This window comes from Salvia splendens, chromosome 11 (genome assembly GCF_004379255.2).
Source record: "Salvia splendens isolate huo1 chromosome 11, SspV2, whole genome shotgun sequence".
In the NCBI taxonomy this organism is placed as follows: Eukaryota; Viridiplantae; Streptophyta; class Magnoliopsida; order Lamiales; family Lamiaceae; genus Salvia; species Salvia splendens.
This window is the reverse complement of record NC_056042.1, coordinates 11,215,948-11,240,084: the sequence shown is the minus strand read 5'-3', so window position 1 is coordinate 11,240,084 and position 24,137 is coordinate 11,215,948. Positions and strand designations below refer to the sequence as shown.

At 39.5% G+C, this 24,137-nt stretch overlaps 1 protein-coding gene across 2 annotated transcripts; it reads left to right on the top strand.

Annotated features, from left to right (window-relative positions):
• The first annotated feature begins 20,051 nt into the window (after positions 1-20,051).
• LOC121756197 (WAT1-related protein At3g28050-like) lies at positions 20,052-22,984 on the top strand. Of its 2 annotated transcripts, none has more exons than XM_042151685.1 (8): positions 20,052-20,357; positions 20,426-20,491; positions 20,747-20,860; positions 20,963-21,203; positions 21,288-21,446; positions 21,606-21,757; positions 21,879-22,053; positions 22,756-22,984. In XM_042151685.1, the coding sequence occupies exons 1-7, from the start codon at positions 20,173-20,175 to the stop codon at positions 22,033-22,035; spliced, it is 1,074 nt and encodes a 357-aa protein (XP_042007619.1). In that variant the 5' UTR covers positions 20,052-20,172; the 3' UTR covers positions 22,036-22,053; positions 22,756-22,984. The 2 variants fall into 2 exon arrangements, with proteins under 2 accessions (XP_042007619.1, XP_042007617.1); XM_042151683.1 differs by having other exon boundaries at positions 21,879-22,061.
• The last annotated feature ends 1,153 nt before the right edge of the window (positions 22,985-24,137 follow it).

Here is a 24,137-nt window from a genome sequence, read left to right as displayed (position 1 = left end):
GTTCATGTTTTCATTCTGGAGCTCAAGAAACGCCCGTTGTTTTTCATTTGCTTCTCCGAACTTCTGCATCATGAACTCGATTATCCTCTGCCATTTCTCCTCTGTACCTTCTGACTTCTCTTTGGTCGAGCGTGGTTGCACTTCAGGCGTTGTTGGCCGTGCCTTGGCAGGTGAGGGTCTCTCTGGAGGAGTCTTCATTCCTGCGGCCTCCTCAGGCTCATCCTCACAAAACACCATGGCACCCCCTTTTCTCTTGATTATTCCAATGTTGATGAGATAATCCCTATCAAACCATTCTGGATCTTCGCACATCACGATGGAGGATCGTGGAATTGTCAGCTTTGGCATAACATTCCTAATCAAATATGCTCCCAGGAGATGGCAAGCATATAGAGGACGAACAGGGTGATGAGCTATCTTGTGACATGAAAGGGCTAGCCAGTAGCCTAGGTGTACCTTGACTTTCTTGACCATACACCACAACTCGATTGTGGTGACTGTGGTGTTGTAATGTCCAAGTAAGTTATTGGCCATAAAGAAATGCGTCATCCTCAGAACAGGATCTGCAATCTCCTCTGCCGTTGACTCACTTGTCTTGAAAGGTCTCGCACCTTTGGCCCTTATTAGGTTCCACGCTTCCTCCGCATTGAATTCCACTGTGCAACTTGGTTTTCCAATCTCCCTTAGAGACCAATCTCTTCTCTTGTCCACTTCAGTGCTTAGTAGTCCGAATCTCAACGACCATTCCCTAACATTCATAGCCTTTTCGTCGAAAAACCTAAAATAAATGGATTCCATGTCCAGGTTGGTGGTGTACTCAAAATTGAAGGAAGTAAAGAATTACCTCGCCAGGTTCACCGGCACCTCACATGGTGCCCGTTCCAGCAACCATCCAAAACTTATTCCTCTAACATAGTAAAAAAACTGCTCTTTAACACCGATCATTTGCAATGAGGGGTAGTGAATTTTTCTTCCTGATTGCGCTGGTCTTGACTCTGATACTCTCCCCGCTCAATTCTTCCTCAACTTTGGGTTTTCGAAATGGATCATGGCCTCCAGCAGCCTTTGATCTAAATCGATTTCCAGCTTTCCAAATGCTCCGATATGCTGATCTTCTTCTTGATGGTAGGTTACGTGAATGGGGTTAGTAGCAGCTTCCCGGATCACCACTCCCAGCGACGCCGGTTTTGATTTCTTGCTTTTACTTGGGTTTCCACGCGCTTCCCCTTTCTCTTCCTCTCTGCTACTTCTCTTTTTGCGGCAGCCAAGACTGCAACCTCTTCCCGCATGCCTCTCAGTTCCTTTCTCTCTATCCCTCGCTGTGTACGTAAACTCCTTCTTCTCATCCTCTCACTCAGGATTTCCCTATCATCGTCTGACTCCATTCCTTCCACACTTACCACTTCTGCTATCTTCCCTGTTGAATCTTCCCCAACTGGCTTCCGGAATTCTTTTTCCTTTCTTCCATCGGTCTCTCCCTTTCCTTCGCTGTGTCCTTCCTCTCCAGACTCCACCCCTTCTTTAATCTCTGCCTCTCGTTCGAATTTGCCGGCGGTACCAGTTGTTTCAGACATGAGGGTCTGAGTACGAAAGACAGTTGACGTGCTGGGGGGTTGAGCTCTTTGTTTAGGGTTCCGACGGGAACGGAAGTAAGTTGACTTTCTTCTTCCTTAAATTTATCTGCCAAGTTGGAGAAAACCTCACTCATTTTGTCGCTCGGAACGAACTTCCCCATTACGTCTCCAAGAATTCTAAGATAAGTACTGCTCATGGACGTCTCTGTTGGCTGATACGTACCTGAAGCTGGTGACACCAGTGACTGGGTAATCGGGAGCGTCATGTTTTTTGGAACTAGAGTCGCCATAATCAACCTCGTCCATCATCCGATCGATGATTTCTGAGACTGGTTAGAGGCAGAAGATTTGTCCATGAGTGGTGGTGTGAAGCGGTTTCGCCTGAAACTGAGAGATAAGAAATTAGGAATTTTTGGAGATTGGAAAATGCTAAAGGTTTGCTAAATTGTGAGGAGGTGAGAGAGAAAGGGAAATATGACAAATAGAGGTAAAAAAAGAAGGAGAAACGGCTGTTACTACGTCAGCGACCGTTCGACTTCTGCGCCAGATTTGAATTTTAAACTTTTCTAGTCTTCCCCCCTTTTTACCTCTTATGGTTAAAAAACAAAATTGTGCAGTAATTCTCTTTCTCTTACATATTCAGTTAAACATTATTCACAAACCATCAAAAGATTCTCTGGAGCATTGGCAGAGGCTTTTCAAGATTCAAAGGAGAATTGATTATAATTTGAAATTTCCTTTCGAAATACGTCAAAGGTCTATCCAACTGTTTCGAGAGCCCCTTTTTTCTAGAGGGATAGGCAAGGAAAGAGTGTAAGGCATGATACTCCCTGAAATTTTGTAGCTCCTAGGATGTGGTGGATCACTTGAGTTTGCAAGTTTGCACTTGCTCCCCTGAATTTGACTTGCTTCGCTTTCCACCAAGATTTGAGAAGTAGTACTTTCAGCCCCAGTTAGCCATCTTCGCACCTTTGTGCTTTTGGTTCGGTAGTTTTCCTTTTCTCCTCATAGTCATCCATCCTCTGGTTCCCGTCACCACATTTGCAGTCAACTTGATCAAGTGGTTTTGAGTTATTTTCCAACTTGATCAACTCAGAAGTGCGGAAACCTTTATGAGGATAATATTGGACTAGAGCTCCTGAATAAACTATTCTCCCTACAATCCACTGATTTTCCTAAGGATATATAACCATGGCACTCCGCTTTTTCTTATGATTTTTGTATTTCCCTTGAATCTTGTTATTCTCCTTAGGACGCAATCCAGGGTCAGGAGGTTTCTTCGCCTCGGGCGATTCCGACCATGATTGTAGTTGCACCCAGTAGATAGATCTTGCAGCCATTATTCTCCATCTTTCTTCCTGCTGTTCCGGTTCACCTTCTTCATAGCAACACCCTTCAGACTTGTCGATTAGTGGAGGTGGTTTCTCTGCTGGTGCATTTTCTCATTCCACCGCAGTTGTGAATTTCTCCACCTCTCCGCCATGCACATGCAGTTTTCTTGTCTGGAGATAGAACAACGCAGTGTCTAGTTCTTCCCAACGCTTGATGAATTCTCCTTCCGTCTCTTGAGGCTCATTCTTTGGTTCCTCCGGAATGTTCTGTGACATCTCGTTCTCAATAAGTACGGAGGTAGACTCTTTTTCAGATTGGGAATCATCATTTGCTGGTTCTATTCCAACATCTTCGATCTCTTCTTGTTTCCCTAGCGATAGCTCTGACTTGTCATCAGTACTAGATGTTTCCTTTTCCTCGATTTTGCTTGCATCCTCTACTTTTTCCCTTCTCTCATTCACCTCAAACCTTGCTCTATTCTCTTATACTCCTTTGATCATCTCAGTGAGTAGAGCTATCTGCTTGATCATTTCACCCATGTTGTATTGATGTTCATCACAAGTGCGTTGCATTTCCAACACCAGCTCATCATCTGGTTTCAAACAGTGTTGCACGTTCTGTTGGGATACAGTCAAGCCCTCAATCTCCCCTGCTGTAGAGTTTGCATTTTGATTTTCATTCAAGGGTGGTTCAAGACTCTGTTGAGGTTGAGGTTGATATTGGTGTTAATCATGACAAGTTTGGTCTTTGTAATAGTGAGGCTCTTGAGCTTGCCAATCCTCAGCTGACTATGTCGGATATTGAGCATCCGTATCGGGTGGGTAGGTATGATAAGGATGACTTGAGAATGCAAGGTAATGGCTGGAGTAGTCAAGTTGGTAGGTGGGTGGATTGAATTCATGGCCACGAAATTCAGGGTAAGGTTGGTAGTGTGAATATCCCGTTTGCCAAGGGGGTGTTTGAGTGGAAATCGGATAGGGCTCTGTATGGTATGGAAAAGGTGTATATTTTTCTGCCCAGCTCTATTCTCCACCGTGTGGGTATTTCTGTTGGTACACCTTTGCTTGACCTCCGGGGTTCCAACTCCTATTCGAACTCCAGATCTCTCCTCTATTCTAGTGAAAGTTCACTTGATTAGTCTGGAGGTAGGGTTGATCTGGAATGAGTGGATGTTGTCTTGACTCGATCATCAACTGGAAGGTTTTCTCTAGCTTGTCAATCCGGCTCTTTAGTAGATTGTCCTTGTCCTCTGTGGGAGTACTCTTTACATTTTCTTGCAATGGGGTCACTGCTGTATCATCGTAATCTCTTCTTGCATTTAGAAGCTTTTCCAAGACAATCTTGTCCTTACTCAGCCTGAGTTTGCAGAAACTCCCTCCATTTGACGAGTTTACCAAGTCCTTACTCTTTGCATCCATTCCATCATAAAATTTTGAGCAAACCTCCATTTCATGCAGATTGTGGTTTGGGCATGCATCCAGAAGACCTCTGTATCTGTGTCAGTACTTGCTCAGGCTTTCACCACACCCTTGGGTAGCCTCTCTAATTTCCCTCCGGAGTGCATTTGTCTTTGCTTCTGGGATGAATTGATTCAGGAACTCCACTTTGAAATCTGACCACGTCTTCATGTTGTTGGGTTCCAATCCTCTAAACCAGGCATCTGCTTCGCTCTTCAGAGAGAGTGGAATAACTCTTAGCTTGAAATCCTCCTCACTTGACCCCTCTGGTCTTTTCTACACTCTGCAAATTTTATCGAACTCACGAAGGAGTTTAATCGGGCTCTCCGCATCAGTTCGCAAAAAGGTAGGTAAGATAGCAAGCATGTCTGGGTTCACATACACCACTTCATGCCTTTGAGTGATAGCTATGGCAGATGTCGACTCATTCACCAAGTGGGCATAGAGTAAACCTATCTCCAGATCTTCTGCTTGATTGTAAACCATGGTGGTCTCCTCCTTGTCTGGGGTTGCTATCGATTCAAGTGGACTCTCGAAGGTGATGTCCTTGCCTTCTTCACAGTTAGCTTCCGAGTCGATTGGTGGAGTGAGTAGTGATTCGTCTGTTGCCCCTTGCACAGCGGAAGACTTGTACAAAACAAATAAATCAGACGTGGGATCTATTTAACCGATAACGGGATTAATCTATTCATATGTTAACACAGAATTGCATGCTGGAACGCAAATAATTCATGCTCATAGAATATAAATCCTAAACATGAATTCTACGGTTTAGAGTTACCGATTTGATTCTCCAAAGAATCGTCGATTGCTCGCGCCTTCTCCACGATGATCTTCAATACTAGACCACGGATCTTCTCACTTGTGTCTTGAACTGTATTCCGACATCAGGGTGGGCTGATCTTATCGAAACACTAGGACTCGAATAAAGAAGACACAAATTCCTCACGGAGGAGGAGCTGAAAAACTCACGGAGGAGATTTTTCTAAGGAAAAATTGTCCTTCTCTTTAAAATAAGAGTGAGCGAAATTTTCCGCTTCAAAATTCTTATTTTCTGTCTCCTTTATTCTCCTATTTATAATAGTTACATATTGAGCCCAGTCAGGGATCTATGGAAGGCTTTGGATATGGGCTTCCCTAATTAGCTTTTTACTAATTAAACTGAACCCACAATTTAATACAAGCTTATCTTGGAATATTACGAGCAGCCACTACAGACGTAATATTGACCTCCCTCTCCAAGTCCGAAATTACAAGTAATCCGGGTTTCCATTTTTGTTTATTATTTATTTCTCGCGTCTAAGATATAAATGTCCATTAATTTATTAAAGTCTGCTATGGACTTAATTAATTAACATCTTATTAATTCCAAGAGTGGACTTAGCAAGAAACACTTATTTATTATTCATAGAGTAATAAAACTCTAACTGGCCAGTTTCCGAATAATAAAACCTTGTTCAAGCTCCTCTTGAGGACATTATCAAACGAGACTCACCTCGTGCATGATTCAACATAATAGCAATCCTAGAACTGCTAGATAATGATCACCACTACCCAATATACCTAGATCGTTGGGTGACGAAAAACCCGCACCTTTGGTAAGTCAAAGTAGTAGATACTCAATATCGTATGCTCAATGCTAACGTACATTGATTAAGAAATAGATATTTATCAAGACCTCGTCTTTCAGTAGATAGCATAAAGACACGTCTTGCTGTTAGATCCATTCAGTGCTATACCACACCAACGTCGTCTTATTTCAATAAGGCTTAGAAATAATCGGAGTGACATTGCAACCTTTCACGATAGGTAGTCAAAGCCTATCTAGGCTGTGAAATTCTTCTTTTTTATTTGCAAAGCATTGCATAGACCCGACTGTAGTTACCTTAAAGTGGACGACGCCCACAACCAGTCTACTAACCAAAAGACTTAGGCTTTGTTTACTTCTTATGCATTTAATTGTTTATAAAACATCTTATAAACGCACAAGCAAACACTATGTAATAATATATTGATTCTATTCGTGCGAAATGCTCGAATACTACTGAATCGGGTCAAAAGTGGATTGTAGAGTTTTTTCGTACACAAGCAAGATTCTATTCGTGCGAACTCGCTCGAAACATGCTGTTTAGTATACTAAACCTAACAATCTCACACTTATACTCAAAACATGCTTTCGAGTATACCCACTGCCAAAAACTCTCCCACTTATACACAAAGCAGGTCTTGGAGCTAGATATATCGAACTACCATTCATTTCACATCATGTTTGAAACATGTTGCCATAAAAGCAATTTCTGTGAAAAATCTGCTTGGTTATTCTCTGATAATATCTTTTGTACCACTATGTCTTTGCTGCGTACTTGATCTTTAATTAATTTCATCTCTCTATGTGATTGCTTAGCTTATGATCTCGTGTTCCTCTTGAGTTAGCCTTTGCTAGAGTAAAATACTCATAGGTATACTCAAACTTACGATCAAAGCTACTAGTAGTATACTCCTAAGGTAAACACATATAATGATGATGACTTACTCGGTCACTGATTAGTCATAAGACTTAGTCAGTGTAACCCCAAGGACATTACATGAATGACTGGTAAAGTAGAATATAGTGATTAGTCTTTCTCAAGTACTATGGTATATCCATTACCTCAATCAAAGTCCTTCGCCATGGTTAATATGATATATACTTGCTATGCAAAAGCACAACTAATATCAAACTTAGTACACATCATAGCATACATGAGACATCTATCTTCAAAACTAGTCTCATTCTTCTTGTTCTCACTAAGTGTCAAACGACACTTGACTAGAGACAAGACAATTCCATCTTGAATGGTAAAAACCTTTTCTTGGAATCTCCAATGCTAAAATGTTCCAAGCAATGTATGGATATAGGATTCCTAAGAGAATCTCAACATTCTTTCTAGCAATCTTGAAACACTTAGATGCTCAGAATGTAATTAGTTTCTCTTTAATCCTTTATCGTAAACTGGGTAGACAACCAGTTTCCTACGCCAGATGCCAATCTTAGTTGTTTGCAACTTTTGTAGATTTCATCATCGTAGAGTACCAATAATACCATATTTAATGCACTTTCAACTTCCTTGTGCTTACAAACACACTTAAAGGGCACATGTCAAATTCGAAACATTTGACAATCTCAGCAAAACACTTATCTCTGATTTAGATGCTTGCCTAAGACCACAAAGGTCTTCATAAGCTTCCAATCATGTGTTTCTTGCCCTATATTACATACCCATTAGGAGGTTCCATGTAGATGATTTCCTCAAGACTTCTATTAATAGAAAGCTATCTTGACAATCATAATACATACATTCTAATTTATGTAAGTTCTGATAGACAGTAGGATCGAACAAATCTTGGCACAACGACAGCGAGAAGATGATATTTCTCTTTGGGCATAGCCCATTGTCACTGTCTAGCCATTTGAGATCCATATTTACACTTGCAATTATACTAGCTCCCACTGACTGACATAGCCTGTAGGTAGTATTGCAAGTCTTGTAAAACATGTTGTCTATCTAAGATTGTAGTTTGGAATCTATCACCTTTTCAAGGACGAATATCCAAATGAACCAATTCTACATTGTAGTTAAAGGGATTATGTTCAAGTTAATCTAAGACTGCGTCTTACGACACTCTCAGACCCATGAACTTGTTATGTTCCTTAGTAACGCTCCCACTACGACATGGTTCTTACAATCTTAGGTATTGAAGTTGATTTTATTAGTGCAAAAGTTTCTAATGGTATGACTTCTTGGTAATGTGGAAATCTGATATCTCTCTTTATTTTGAGAGTTATCACATTGTTAGGCTTATAGTTCATCTCCTGATCTTCATACAAGAATTCTATCTTTGAAGATTATAGAACTTATAATCTTACATTATTTGGGATAACCTTAAAACATACCTTAGTACTCAACTCCAATTACTTGAATACCTTTCCAACATGCATTGGAACAATATTACACCTTGAGATGTGCTAGACTAGAGTCGCTCTAGTCCACAACTCGTGTTTTGTAGAAGGTACTGATGTTGGTAGTTTAAGGTGTATCTCGTTGTATCTAACGTTTATCCCATTAATGATAAGATTTTCATGAGTAAAACTCATCACTTAATCAAACTTATCTTAGAAAGACTTCGATTCCTTCTTACATGACTATCCCATTCTTTTGAAGAATGCTTGGATTCGTCAATGGAGATTAGACTCCCACTACTGATCATAACCTATTGCTCGTCTTCTTATGGTGTAAACCATTAAGACTTGCTAGTCTTTCTATGTCGCACTTGTATAAGAATTCTGAATCACAGAATTCTAACTCATAGTGCATCAAACAGACATTCTCGACTTTCAATCTATTTAACAAACAAATTGTTAAAATCTTGATAGTCTAGATCAGTTTGAACAATAGCTAAGTATTTTATTGGCCTTAAGACTAAGAGCCATAAATACTTTATCATTCATCGTTTAAGAAGTTGATGTGTTGTTTAATACTCATTCTTGTTGCATCTATATTGTATTAATACTATGATGCCTCAAACATCAAACATAAAACAATAATTGTGCATTGATAGCTCCCACTACAACAAAAATCTAACTGGATTAAGATCTCTTACTTAGGAGTTGCATTGTCATGTAAGTCATTGTCCTTCTTTAAAAGATGTCAATCCAACTTACAAAGCATCTTCACTCGCTTTAAACAAACTTTGATGACAATTCAGACTCTGTCATTTCCGTATCTAGTCTTTTGTTCAAATGAACTAGGACTTAGGAAAAATGCAGCCTTTACGAATTCGCCATATATCATGTTACTTTCCTCTAACAGTAATATAACGACTAATATTCTGAAGGTTTTCTACTTTTCGGTTAAACCTTCTTTTAGTCATTTCTTATTACTTCAGGCGATGACTTGAGTCAGAAACTATTTGAGTGATCAAAAGATTCCTCAAAATATTCTGTCCCTTTAGGATATTCCAATCGAATCATCTTGACAGATTCTATTGATATCCATCTTTCATCGTCACTAACCAAGACTTGTCGTGCTACTTAAAAGAAAATAGCTTGACCTTATTCCCTAAAGAACTTGTCAAGTACATGCAAAAAGCATTCTCGAACAATCTTCGTGGAATTATGTCGAGGAAATGGAGGACATGAATCATTGAGTATAAACTCCAAGTTTTAGCGATGAGAATCTTATCCATTTTCATTTCCAGTCTACATAATTTTAGCATTCGAGTTTATTTCTTTAAGGATCGCAGACAAGATATTGAATGACATAATGAAGATTTGGCAAATAAACTTATTATCACATACTTATGCTCAATACATAATCGCAAATAACCACAAAACAATTATGTATCTTGCAACTGTAAAATTAAAATTTTATACCCTCCAAAGGAAGTCAATACGCATTAAAATCTTACAATTTTACTGGTCACAACACCGACGAATAGTCCAGAGACCACAGAGTGGCATGGCCGCCTAATATTGCCTAAGCAAGACCACACTGAATTTAGCATTACAGAGTCTCATTTCTACAACACACTCCCATAACAATGCTCATGTGCTGCTAACAAGATCAAGCTATCTCATAAATCCTGTGTGAACTTCTTAATCTTGCGGTTTCTTAGGATTATTGTCCCTACAGAGCAGGTGGCGATAATATTGGAAACCACATTCTAGTTCATACTATTTATTTTTTAGAAGTCCGCCCTCATGAACTCACTATTTCTTAGGATTATTGTCCCCACAGAGCAGGTGACGATAATATTAGATAAAAGCTTCATAAATTGCAGAACAATTGATGGAGACCATATACAACACACTTGTTGTAATGATCGCTTAGATATTTTATATGGTTTTTGCATAATTATCACATAAGCAGATAAGGAAGATAATCCACTTAAAATAGATAAACACCAAATAAACAGATAATTCCATTTAATGCATGCCATTTAAACAAGCTGGATAATTAACGGAAATTATTTAAGATTTATCTTGGATAATAATTATCCAAATTCATTTAGGATTTATCAAGATAGTGTTAACTATCTAAATCCATTTAGGATGATTCTAGATTTTATTGCGATAAAATCAAATCCTTCAATTCAAGATAACGTTGATATAGGATTATCATTATTTAAATCGTTCTAGGATATTACTAGATAGAAACGATTCCATCATAATCCATAAGATAAATAAAATCCAATCAACCAAGATTTATACAAATCTTAATTCTTTTTAGAATAGACATCTAGAATATATCAAACATTACTTAGGATTTCTTAGATAAATAAGTTTATCTAAATTCAATTAAATAAGGATTTTCTTATATATCATCTTTATCCTAATCTATCTAGGATATAAATCCAAAAGATAAGGATAACTTGGATTAATGCTTATTTTAATCCATCTAAGATTTGTCCTAATAGAATTAATCTATTCAAATCCATAGAATAAAATAAATTAATATAAATATTAATCCTAATCCATCTAGGATTTATTCTTGGAGTAAATCCATATAAATTCATAGAATTAGATAATATTATATTATAATTATTCAAATCTATCTAAGATTTATCTAGGAACAAATCCATATAAATCTATAAGATAAGAATAAAATATTATATTTATCACTATCCAAATCCATCTAGAATTTATCTATGAATAAATTCATATAAATTCATAGGATAAGAATAGAATAATATTATCATTATCTAAATCCAGCTAGGATTCATCTAGGAATAAATCCATATAAATCCAGAGGATATAGATAAAAAAATTAGATTATTATTTCCAAATATAACTAGGATTCATCTAGGAATAAAATCCATAAAAATCCATTAAATAAGGAAAGAATCTAATTAATCCATGATTTGATAACAAATCAAATCTTATATAATATATAAAATCCACAAAAGATATATTCAAATCTAATTTCATATTTATCTTGAACTATTTCCAAAATTGAATCCAAGGATTTGGAAATCTTAATCAAAATTTGGAAAGAGAAGTCACGGGAACGAGGTGATGCGACGTGGAACTCGAGTCTGGGAAGCTGCCACGAAGGACTCCCACTCGAATCACAGCCGCTGCTCTCCGTCGCCGTCGGTGCTGCACTGCGGGATACCGACGCTGCAGTCGCTGAGTCTTCGTACCCGCCGCTGCCTGATCACCGCTGCTGTTGTGTCACCGCAGTTGCTGCCTGATTACCACTGCTGCGTCGTCGTCGCTACTGCGATGTCGTCGTCTCTGCCGCCACCGGCCCTGCTGTACGGAACAGCCAACTCTCGTCTCCGGCGCTGCTGTTGTGTCGTTGTTCCCCAACGCTGTCCATCTCGAGTCCAGGAAACTGCCCACGAAGGGCTCCCACTCAATCGGACATCCTCCTTGCGCTGCTGCTGTATAATCGGTGCTTTCTCTTCACCGCGAAATCGCGGCGATATAACACACAATTCCGAAGCAGTCGAGGATTTTGCCAACGAGCAAAAATGCGGTTTTGATTTGAATCATATCACGCACAAAATGTACGAATTGATTCATGATTTATTAATTACCATGTAATCATTACATATATCAATAATAAATCATACATGTCATCATTACATACAAGTTTGAACAAAAACATGCGAATTATAATGAGAATCGGTTGATTCTTGAACAGCCATAATTAATTCACGCAATTTGATAAAACCATCGCATATGTAATTGACATCTTGCATTCAAACAATTCACATAACATGAAATTAATCCACATAATCAGAGCCAAAAATTGGCTCTGATACCAATTGTTGGGGTTTGAAGCCCCTTGCACAACGGAAGACTTGTACAAAATAAATAAATCAGACGTGGGATCTATTTAACCGATTACGGGATTAATCTATTCACATGTTAATACAGAATTGCATGCTGGAACGCAAATAATTCGTGTTCATAGAATATAAATCCTAAACATGAATTCTACAGTTTAGAGTTACCGATTTGATTCTCCAAAGAATCGTCGATTGCTCACGCCTTCTCCACGATGATCTTCAATACTAGACCACGGATCTTCTGACTGGTATCCCGAACTGTATTCCGACATCAGGGTGGGCTGATCTTATCGAAACACTAGGACTCGAATAAAGAAGACACAAATTCCTCACGGAGGAGGAGCTGAAAAACTCACGGAGGAGATTTTTCTAAAGAAAAATCGTCCCTCTCTTTAAAATAAGAGTGGGCGAAATTTTCCGCTTCAAAATTCTTATTTTTTGTCTCCTTTATTCTCCTATTTATAATAGTTATATATTGGGCCCAGTCAGGGATCTATGGAAGGCTTTGGATATGGGCTCCCCCAATTAGCTTTTTACTAATTAAATTGAACCCACAATTTAATACAAGCTTATATTGGAATATTACGAGCAGCCACTACAGACGTAGTATTGACCTCCCTCTCCAAGTCCGAAATTACAAGTAATCCGGGTTTCCATTTTTGTTTATTATTTATTTCCCGCGCTTAAGATATAAATGTCCATTAATTAATTAAAGTCTGCTATGGACTTAATTAATTAACATCTTATTAATTCCAAGAGTGGACTTAGCAAGAAACACTTATTTATTATTCATAGAGTAATAAAACTCTAACTGGCAAGTTTTCGAATAATAAAACCTTGTTCAAGCTCCTCTTGAGGACATTATCAAACGAGACTCACCTCGCGCATGATTCAACATAATAGCAATCCTAGCACCGCTAGATGTTGATCACCACTACCCAATATACCTGGATCGTTGGGTGACGAAAAACCCGCACCTTTGGTAAGTCAAAGTAGTAGATACTCAATATCGTATGCTCAATGCTAACGTACATTGATTAAGAAATAGATATTTATCAAGATCTCGTCTTTCAGTAGATAGCATAAAGACACGTCTTGCTGTTAGATCCATTCAGTGCTATACTACACCAACGTCATCTTATTTCAATAAGGCTTAGAAATAATCGGACTGACATTGCAACCTCTCACGATAGGTAGCCAAAGCCTATCTAGGTTGTGAAATTCTTTTTTTTCATTTGCAAAGCATTGCATTGAACCGACTGTAGTTACCTTAAAGTAGACGACGCCCACAACCAGTCTACTAAGCAAAAGACTTAGGCTTTGTTTACTTCGTATGCATTTAAATGTTTATAAAACATCTTATAAACGCACAAGCAAACACAATGTAATAATATATTGATTCTATTCATGGGAAATGCTCGAATACTACTGAATCGGGTCAAAAGTGGATTGTAGAGTTTTTCCGTACACAAGCAAGATTCTATTCATGCGAACTCTCTCGAAACATGCTCTTCAGTATACTAAACCTAACATCGTCTTGGACAGTGGTTGGCTCCACTCTTTCTTCTTCATTTGTTCGCTTCCCGAATTTGGTGCCTTCGAACTGTGGTAAACAGAAAACAACAAAAAGCTTATTTACAAAATTTAAGCTAAATTTCTTAAGAAAAACCTGAGACGCTCCAGCCATATATGTGTTCCTTTGCTTCAGCAGTCCCCTTGGCTCACACCAGCAGGGAAAACACTTGATCGACATAGATCGAGACGTTGATTCTTCTCTATGTTGCTTTGAGCTGGCTCTCTACTGAAATCAAAACAAGAAATTGAAAATTTTAAAAATATTTACACCCAAAATGTCTTACAGCAAATGTAGGGTAAACGCCATCATTCCCGTCAATGGTGCCAATTGAAAGACTGTTTGCTTTGTGTCTTTCTTCTTCGGTGTGCACTTGTATCGTTGTGGACTGCTCAAGTCAAGTCATCAAACTGATCTGCCCCGCTAATTGTGTGCCCTTCTACCTGTGAGAACATGTTAGTGGATCCAATTGAAACTCAGGCTGATCAACTTGATTTACTCCGACTCAAGAGAGAAGAAAGGAAGAACTCAAGACAAGCGTGCTTTCAAAACCATAACCCACTAATACTATTAACTAGTATAGGGAAGTAAGGATCGATCCCACAGAGAAGAGAAGTTTGAGATTTGCATGCTGGACACGAAATGGGAGTGGCTGCTGCCACACTTCTAGGTGTGGTTTAAGTTAACTACTGGACTAGAGTGATTAAACTATTAAACTGATCAACTCATAAAAGTTTAACTAGTCTACTTGATCAACTCCACTGAACTTTTCATAAATGGACAAACAGAATAAACGGGGCTGTCAGTCCCCTACAAAGTGTACGATAAAGTAAAAACATTCTAACAACTTCATCTTCTTTAACAAATCAATCATGGAAAACAGAGCAAAGAATAGATCTGAAAGGTTAAGGAAGACGAAACATCATAACAATCCATGAACTTAAATCTACTCCTAGAATCTAAGCAGCGGTTACGTAACACAAAACTAATTCATGATCATGCAGAAACGAAACATAACACCCAGATCTAAACATCCTAAGACAACTTAGACATGAACCATCAGATCTAACCAAATCAAAACATAACCAAACATTTTAAACTAAGATAAGCATCACAAGACAGAAATCAAAATCAAATCTGAAATACCATGCATGAAAACAGAACACATCGGCTGGAAATGAAATCATAACTTCAAATCTACTAAATCAAAAGAATCAAAGGTCAATGTCATCAAAAGTAAGCTGAAAACAAACTACGAAAGCAGGAAAGTTTCATCGCCCCTTCTCGGAGCGAAATACAGAACTGAAAGCCGACAAAAAAGCAGAAAACCAGCTCCAACAACAAGCTAACTAAACTAAGGTAGGACCAAGTGTGTGTGTGCGCGACGGAATCCAGAACAAGAAGTGCAAAAGCTCCGATTTCAACTCCAGAAGAGAGTTGAAATCCTAAAGATATTCTAACTAAGAGTGCTTGTCAGACCCCCCCTTCACTACTCGCTCCGGACTCTCCCCCTTTTCTCTTGTGTTGCGCTTTCGTTATATAGAGAGGCGTAGGGCTCTGATCCCTAGGGTACCATGCTCTCTGAAATGTCATTACTGCCCTTCACATTTTGTAGTGGGGTCTCTCGCTTTATCTTAATGTGGAACTCCTGCGGGCTCAGTTTGATTTTTGACTTGATCGACTCAATGCCGCAGTTTTTGCTTCTTTTCTTGCTTCGCGCTTCCGCCCAACTGATTTGTTCTTTCTTCTGAAAATGGTGGATTGCACACACACCTGGCTCAACAATAGACGCTAGTTCATGGATTTGAGTGCAGTTTTTCCACGAAACACATGCAGCAAATGAGCCTCATCAGACACGAATTTTAAGATAGTAAGGAATAGTAGATTGGAATAGTTAGTTGAATATGATGTCTACTTTTTTATATTAGTTTTATAATAAAATGTGAGTGAAATGAGTTAGTGGAATGTGAGACCTACTTACTATTTATAGTAAAAAGTGAAATGTGACTCTTATTGTGGGACAAACCGAAATGGTAAAATGTGACTCTTATTGTGGGACGAGAGAGTATTATTCACTAAAACGAGCCCTAGTTAGTGAGGGATTAATGACAGTGATCGATCCCTCGGCAAAAATAGTAACGGGATAGGCAAATGCTACGAAGTACTTAGAATTAAACCACTGGCTATCTCAAGTACTTCCTCCGTCCCCCAAATTTGTCCCAATTTGACTCAGCACATGTTTATAAAATTGCTTGACTTTTTTATTAAATGGAGGTGTATAGTGGAATAAGCGTCTCACAATGAGGAGATTGAGAGATGTATTTAATGTCTATTTTTAGAAAAATTTCAATTGGGACAAATTCTGTGGGACAGATGAAAATAGTAAAATGAGACAAACTTTATGGAATGGAGGGAGTAGCAATCAGCTGAGACCTCCACACTCCAATTTAAATACATGCTATCATAAGTTAATTTTGATTTGTTTTCTTTTTATAAATTTGGGTTTTTATCTAAATAGCTTAATTTATTTTGGTATTTTATTTATGGTATTTATATCTTTTCATAGTTAATTATACTAAGTAGATGGAACAATATTAATTATTTGGTGGAGTATTTTTTTCTATTAATTAGGATTTCCTTTTAATTTATTTCTTTAAAATTTTATTTTATTATATTTTGAAATTAATGGCTTTATATATTTCTTTTAAGTTTTATTTAATCTTTGAAGTTAATGCCTTTATAAAGCTTCGTTATGATGGATGAAAATTCATTCCTTCATTAGTAATATTTGGTGAGTTTTTCTTCTTTTGCTATCATTTACGACATCAATAATTATCCATGACTTATCAAACGGTCTATATTGTTTGTGACGCCAGTCATTATCCATTAATTATCAGACGGTCAATATCGTTTGTAGCGGTCATTTATCAATTATTCAAGAATTCGGTTGCATTTGTGAATAGAATCCTCATTACTCATCAATCAAGCAACAATGATCATATTAATACTCCCTCCGTTCCCTCATAGAGAGAATAAATAGAAATTGAATAAAGTAAAGATAATAAAATAATAGAAAATGTAAGAAAGAGAAAAAAATTACTTTATATGGAAATGACTCAATTATGAGGGAATTTCTCAAAATGAAAAGATTACTCAAACTATGAGGGAAGAAAGAGAGTATCAATCAAGCAACAATGATCAAATTAGCTGTAGTAGATTATTTATAGATGAAATTTGAAACAAAAATATCAAAAACACCTATCCCTCAGCCTAACCTCCCCTCCCATGCAATTCAGGCATTCAGCCATTCTGAGAGCATCCACTATATGCGAGGCGGGGCGGACGACTCGGAGGGGGCGACGACGGGGCGGACTATAGTGGGAGGGACGTCCGCCACGGGGCGGATGAAAAATGGGGGCGAGGACGGGGCGGACGCACCTTCGGCGACTAGAGGGCGAGGACGGGGCGATGGCGGGGCGGCGGGGCGGTCGGCGCGCAGGTGTATAGTGGGGCGGCGGTCGGCGCGCCGTCTCCCCCTTCGATTTTTTTCGGCGATCGGAGCTGAGTTGAATTGTTGAGTTCCGGGAGGATTCCGGCGAGCTTGTTGAATTGGAGCGACAATTGCTGGATGGAGGGGAATGCGGAGGCGGAGAGCAGCCACGAGGCGGAGAGATCGAGGGTTTTGAGGGAGGAAAACGCAGCGGCGCGTGGGGGAGAGTGGGGGGATTGGTTGATTGTGTTGGCAGAGAGGTTGAGGAGGGAGGGGAGGAACAGGCGGCGAGGCTGGCCAGGTCGGAGAGCTCGCCGGAGATGGAGTTTTGAGAGAGATCTAATGAAATCAGGGTGGCGGAGCAGGGGGATTCGGCGGAAATGGAGCCGGAGATGTTGGAGTTTTGTAAATTGAGGGATTATGTACATGTATTTTGTTTTAATTTAAAATGAAAATAGATTATAAAATTGTGGGGCTATTGGAAGTGTCCGTATATAATGGCCGAAACAAAAATTTAGTGTTGTGGATAAAAAAATTGGGACTGTGGACAAAAAAGGGGCGGGGCTATTTGGGACGTCCGCCTATACCTATAGTGGATGCTCTGATCTCCACCGCATATGTCCCGCAGTGCGACCGCGTCCCCACCAATCTCTTTGTTAGAGCATCCACAATAACCGGCGTCACCACCGCCACGCCGATTTTTCGCCCACGCCGGTTTGACGCCGAACCATTGGAACCGGCGTGGGCGAAATCGGCGTCAAAATCGGCGTCGCCATGCCGATTCCCGCGCTGACGCCGGTTCCGACCCCGATCCTCACGGGCGCCATTGTGCGTCCCGGATCGGCGCCAAACCGGCGTCGGATTAAAATTTTTTTTTTTGTTTTTCGAACACAATATATATACGCGCGTTGAACCTCATTTTCATTCGCACCACTTGTTTTAATGAGTACTCTCTCTCTACCTTACTTTCTGTACAAGATCAATAATGAGCAATGGAGAACAACTACGAAGGTACTCCAGTTAATCCCGTGGGATGGTCTCAGACTCCCCCGCCTCCTGGTGTAGGGTCTCAGACGCCCCCGACTCCCGGGGCAGGGTCCCATACTTCCCCGGCTCCTGGGGAGGTGGTTGGCCTCCGATGAGCGGGTACTACAACATGTACCCGTGGCAGCATATGATTCCGGGGTGGGCACCCGGCATGCAGCACCCTATGCAGATGATGCCGGGGTGGGCACCCGGCATGCAGCCACCGGCGCATCAGATGATGCCACCGGCGCAACAGATTATTCCCCCGGCGCAGGGGAAGCACGGGGGGGACAACGCCTATCGGCCGACATTTGATTTTTCCACCGGTTCTTCGCACACATCGACCCCAACGGATGCACAGTATACGGAGACCTTCTCCTTAGCGGACTTGGGTTTTGATATTAACGAGGTTTCGGAAACTCTCATTCAAAGCCAGGGAGTAGGGCGGGGTAAGAAGAAGGGCAAGGCGAAGAAGGTCGGCGAGTCGTCGCAGCCCCAAGCCGAAATCCGGGGCCGGAGGAAGTGGACAGACGCGGAGAACGTTGCGGTTGCCAAGGCGTGGGTGAGTGTCTGCGACGATCCTCTGGTTTCGAACAACCAGAGGATCGTCAACTTGTGGGCCAAGATAGCCGCAGCCTACAGGGCATTTTGCCCTGAAGGGAGACCGTGCACCGGGGAGGAGGTCCGGAAGTGCTGGGACCGAATCAGGGCTGGCGTCTCTCGATTTTCAGGTTTGTACGCCAACGCCCTCCGCATGCAGACCAGTGGCCAAACCGAGGAAGACTGCAGGAGGATTGCGGAGAGAGCCTACCCCGATCCGGATAAGAAGTACTATGAGTTCACCTACTGGAACTGCTACGTTGTGCTCAACGAGTCGGAGAAATTCCGGGCAGGGGTCGACGCTGGCTGGCCGAAGAGGCAGAGACTGAACTATACCGGAGATTATAGCGGCAGCAGCGGTGGTTCGTCAGACCTCCCTGAGACGGCCCAGGAGGTCCCGACTCCTCGGTCGTTCGGTCGCCGACCTCGCCCGGTTGGGCAAAGGCGGGCGCAGCAGGTTGCGAGGGGGGGCACCCCGAGTTCCCAGGACGTCCATTCGGCATCCCCCCTCGGCAGGTCTACTGAGGAGCTCAAATTCTTCGCGCGCCAACAAACGCGCGCTCAAATGGTGAAGACCTTAGCCGACTTCCAAGCGGCGGTGGACCCCCAGGTGAAGGATTTTCTTCGTGTATTGCTCCAGAGCCAGCGTGAAGAATTGGAGGCGATGAGGAGGGACACCGGCGGGAATAGCCGCGGCGTAGGTGGTGACGGCGGCGGCGGCGACGACGGTGAAGAAGCGCTGGGCGACGACGGAGACGAGGACGGCGGCGATGAGTGATTTTGTTTTACTTTTTTAAATTAATGTACTTTTTAATTTTTGTACTTTTTTATATTATTGTACTTTTTTTTATAATTAATGTACTTTTTAAATTTTAATATTATTATTCGAATTTTCCGTATTTGTCTCGTAAATTAAATTCCGTATGTTGATACAAGTGTAAATTAAATTATATAATTGTTATTAGTGATGTGGAAAGGTAGTGTGAAGGATATGTGAGGGCTATTTGATGTCCAGTTGATGTGGCAAGCTGATGTGGCAGGAGAATTGTAGTGCTGATGATGTGGCAGTGTGAAGGCTATTTATTGGCTATTTGACGTCCAGTGCTATTGGAGATGCTCTTATCTTAAAATCAAATTCTCATTCAATTTCATCCATTGAATCTAGACACCTAACAAAATGTGGGAGTACTTAAAAAAATTGTTGAATGCCCGTCACTAAATTCCGAATCTGTTTGAACAACTTACACCAAGCCAACATCACTAGCTAAAATTGACGGCGGCGAGATGGGGCTGGCGGAGCACGCTGCGACGCCGTATTTGGGGATGGTGCTTGCCTCAACCGCGCAAGTTGGCCTCATTATCATCAGCAAAAGCGCCCTTGCTTCTGGAATGACTAATTACACTTTCGTCGCTTACTCCAACGCCCTCGCCGCCCTAATCCTTCTTCCTCTATCCCTCCTCGTTCACAGGTGGAATACTTCCCTCTTTTCTCTCTCTCACTTCTTCTCTATTTAACTAATTGTTTTTTTTGTTGCAGGTCATCTAATCGGCCGCCGCTGACATTCTTGATTCTTTGTGGATTTTTTTCCTTAGGTGTTCTTGGGCAAGTTTCTTGATACCTTTTATTTGAATTAATTGAGAATGCAACCAATTTATGAAAGAAAGATCAAAGTTCGTATTTTTATGACTCCGTCTCCATCCAATTGGGAGAGCATGATGTTGTAATGTGGCTTTTGCTTTTGCATCTCTGTTTTAATTTCTGATTAGGTTCTTGCACCATTGAGTTTGTGCCTTGATGAATTTGGGGGAATATCTTGATTTCTGTTTATTCAATGTGTTTTTGGTAATAACATTGCAGATGTTTGGCTCAGCTGACTGGATACACTGGAATCAGTTACACTTCTGCTGAGTTCGCCTCAGCAATGCTGAATCTCATACCCGGATTCACCTTCGTGCTTGCTGTCGTATTCAGGTTCTTAATTTCATGCCAAACATTGTGCTTACATCGACCAGTGGCTTATCTTTCATGAGAGGGAATTGGCAATTGCATAAACTTTGATTGTATTGTGTTTAGGATGGAAGTGCTAAACTGTAGGAGTTCGAGTTTTCTAGCAAAAACGTTGGGAACGGTCGTCTCCATTTCTGGCGCCTTTGTTGTCACTCTGTACAAAGGCCCCGAGATCCTAACTCATCTATCGTCTCCTAAGTTGCATTACGAGTATATTGGTGTATTAGCAGCACAGTCAAGCTGGATTATCGGAGGGTTATTCCTTGCTGCAGACTGTGTCGTAGCTTCTGCCTACATAATTGTACAGGTATAGCTATACCTATGGCAATGAAGAATGAAGAGAACAAGACGAGCTACGAATGAAATCTTTTCATTTTTTTTACTTATGCAGGCCTCGATTCTTAAGAAATACCCGGCAGAGCTGATTATAGTATTCTTTTACTGCTTCTTTGCTGCCATTCTGTCGACATTCGTGTCTCTTATTACTGATCGCGAACTTAGTGCTTGGTCGTTGCAGCCTAATATCAGACTGATTGCTGTTCTGTATTCGGTAGGTGAATAGCTGTGCTGGTTTATAACTTCTATCTAAAATTCTCAATGTTAGGCAATGCATTAGATGGAGATCAGTTTGTCACATTGAATATAAAGTCAGGAAAATCACCTTTTTCGTATTTGGCTGTATAATTTATACAACTCTTCTTCGTCGTAGGGAGTGTTTGGTTCTGCATTCCAAGTCAGTGTAACTGCATGGTGTCTGCACAAAAAGGGTCCTCTTTTCGTTGCAATGTTTCATCCGTTGGGAATTGTGATATCTGCTGTGCTCGGTGTTATCTTCTTGGACGACATACTGTATCTAGGAAGGTGAGGTTTTTGGATTTTTTTTTATATAGCTCTGAAATTTATGAATTTGTACAAAAGCTTGGGTTCTTTTATGGCTGTTTTTATTCTTGTGTTTTTGTTTATAGATTTGGTTTTTATACAGTTTGTTGGGGTCAGTTATCATAGTTATCGGGTTCTACTCCGTGATGTGGGGAAAGGCAAAAGAATTAAAGGTGATTGACAAGAACACAACAAATAGTGAGAAGGCCCCTCTTCTGCCCATTGAGTATGAGCGGACGACGTCAATAGACAGATCATGATGCCATTCACTCACTAATGTAAGGAGGTATTTCTCTCTCTCTCTCTCTCTTGGGAGGGAAGTCCTATGCAGCTCAATGATCATATCTCTATATGTTCATCCAATTTTTTTAGTTTGCCTGCTTCTTTTAACTTCTTGCTATAAATAAACTAAGTAGTACTGATAAATGTTCAATAATCTGTTGGAGCTTTCAGCACAACTTATTATAGTATGAATAGTCCGTCGGATTCGGGTAAAGGAATGATGATCTAAGACCGATGATAGTAACTTCCAACAAGAAAAATCTTTCTATAGACATTATTATAGGATTAAAAGGCAAGAATGTTCTTTAGGAAAAATGTAGAATTACTGAAGTTTCATCTACACCATTACTGAGACGCGTGATTTATCAGGACTTATGTTCTTAAACAATGCTAGGAGTCTACTTTCTTCTCATACCATCCAGAAATTGCTTCAACGTGCAGGAGCCACGTCCATTTTCTACCCTTTCTTGTAGAGCTGAATATCCCAAAGCTTTAGAGGTCGATGTACATGTTCGACAACTATATAACTATCTTTTCTTTCCTATCCTTTCACATACATGCCTCCTCATCATATACTAAATGATTTTCTCTTGTACGATGTCAAATTTCTCTATGTTTCTTCGTTGAATATTCGTTGACATTCGTGCATATTGTTCTACTCTGCGTGAGTATTTTTGCTGAACCTGTCCTGGCTGCAGGTGGGACAAGTCAATAGCGAGACATTGTCTAAACATGGGAAGCATGACCTTCAAATCTTTGTTTTCAGTGGGATCCAAATCTTGTACTATATTATTGTTAAAATGGCACTACACATTTTAATTGTTATTGGTGGTGGGAAGTTTTTGTCTCTGTAAAATGTGTACAAATTGAATTTTCATCTTCTGAAATATATGCCTGGGGGTATTTTCCTACTGGTTTTTATCCAAATTATGTTCTGTTTTATGACTGTTATTACTGCATGAGATGTCTTGTAATAGTTTGATGTGGTTGCTCGAGTTAAAGGGAAAATAACTAAAATTTCATAACAGCATTATAATAAAAATAGGAAAATGAAGAGGTTACTTTATCACAGAATATGGATTTGACACTCTCTTCTATATAAGATCATCTTCAACCATTACACTAAACTCAAACTCATTTTAATGTAAATGTCACACTAAATATTGATTTTGCTCTTGCCATTTATACTAAACTCAAACCAAAAGAATATTCCTCGACCACTAACTTTTTATACTTTTCAATCATACCTATATATTTTATCTAAATTACACACTAACTAACCCAATGACACTTTGTCACTATCTTAAATTAAATTAAATTAAATAAGTATAATATAAGATTTATTAATTAATATAACTAAATATGAAATCTATTATTTTTAAATAATAAGTTATAAAATTTTTAAATTTTAAATACAATAAAAATTCTATAAAAAATAATATAACGTACACATAAAATAACTAAAACTCAATATTAAAATTCAATACCACAATAAAAAGTGTTTTAATTACTAATGTTTAACTATTTTCTGTTATATTTAATAGCATAGTTGGTTTGAATAATATTAATGTACATACAGTATTTAATTAACTAATAAAATAATTAATTTCATAGATTTATATGTACCGCTAAGTTACTAATCTATTTAATAAAATCTAATAAAATAATTGATTTCATAGATTTATATGTACCGCTAAAGTAACGGCTCAGTAAAATAATGGATTTTTTTTGTAAAATTATGTTGAATAATAGTATAATACTAATATGGGCCTGCCCACCATTTAATAATTAATCAAATATTAATAAGATTAGATTAGGTTATTATTTTACCACTTCTTTTTCTTTCTCACGCTGCTACATTTTCTTTGTAAGTTTTTTAATCTCTGTACTTTAATTTTTCTTTCTTCTCTTCTTCTATTTTGATATATATGAATTGATTCGGAGTTGAATGCAATAACTCAAACTATGAAAAATGTTTTTAATATACTTTTAATGCAAACCTAAAGATAGTATTTTTTCTTCAAAAATTTATAATGGGATTGGTTTTGCAGTACCATTGAACAGCGGCAGAGGGAGGTGG

Bases quoted from the DNA above. Each gene is read 5' to 3' on its own strand.
- LOC121756197 (XM_042151685.1), top strand. From the start codon at position 20,173: ATGGGGCTGGCGGAGCACGCTGCGACGCCGTATTTGGGGATGGTGCTT. The intron at 20,358-20,425 runs GTGGAATACTTC...TTTTTGTTGCAG, and splicing joins CTATCCCTCCTCGTTCACAG to GTCATCTAATCGGCCGCCGC. The intron at 21,758-21,878 runs GTGAGGTTTTTG...GTTTTTATACAG, and splicing joins GACATACTGTATCTAGGAAG to TTTGTTGGGGTCAGTTATCA.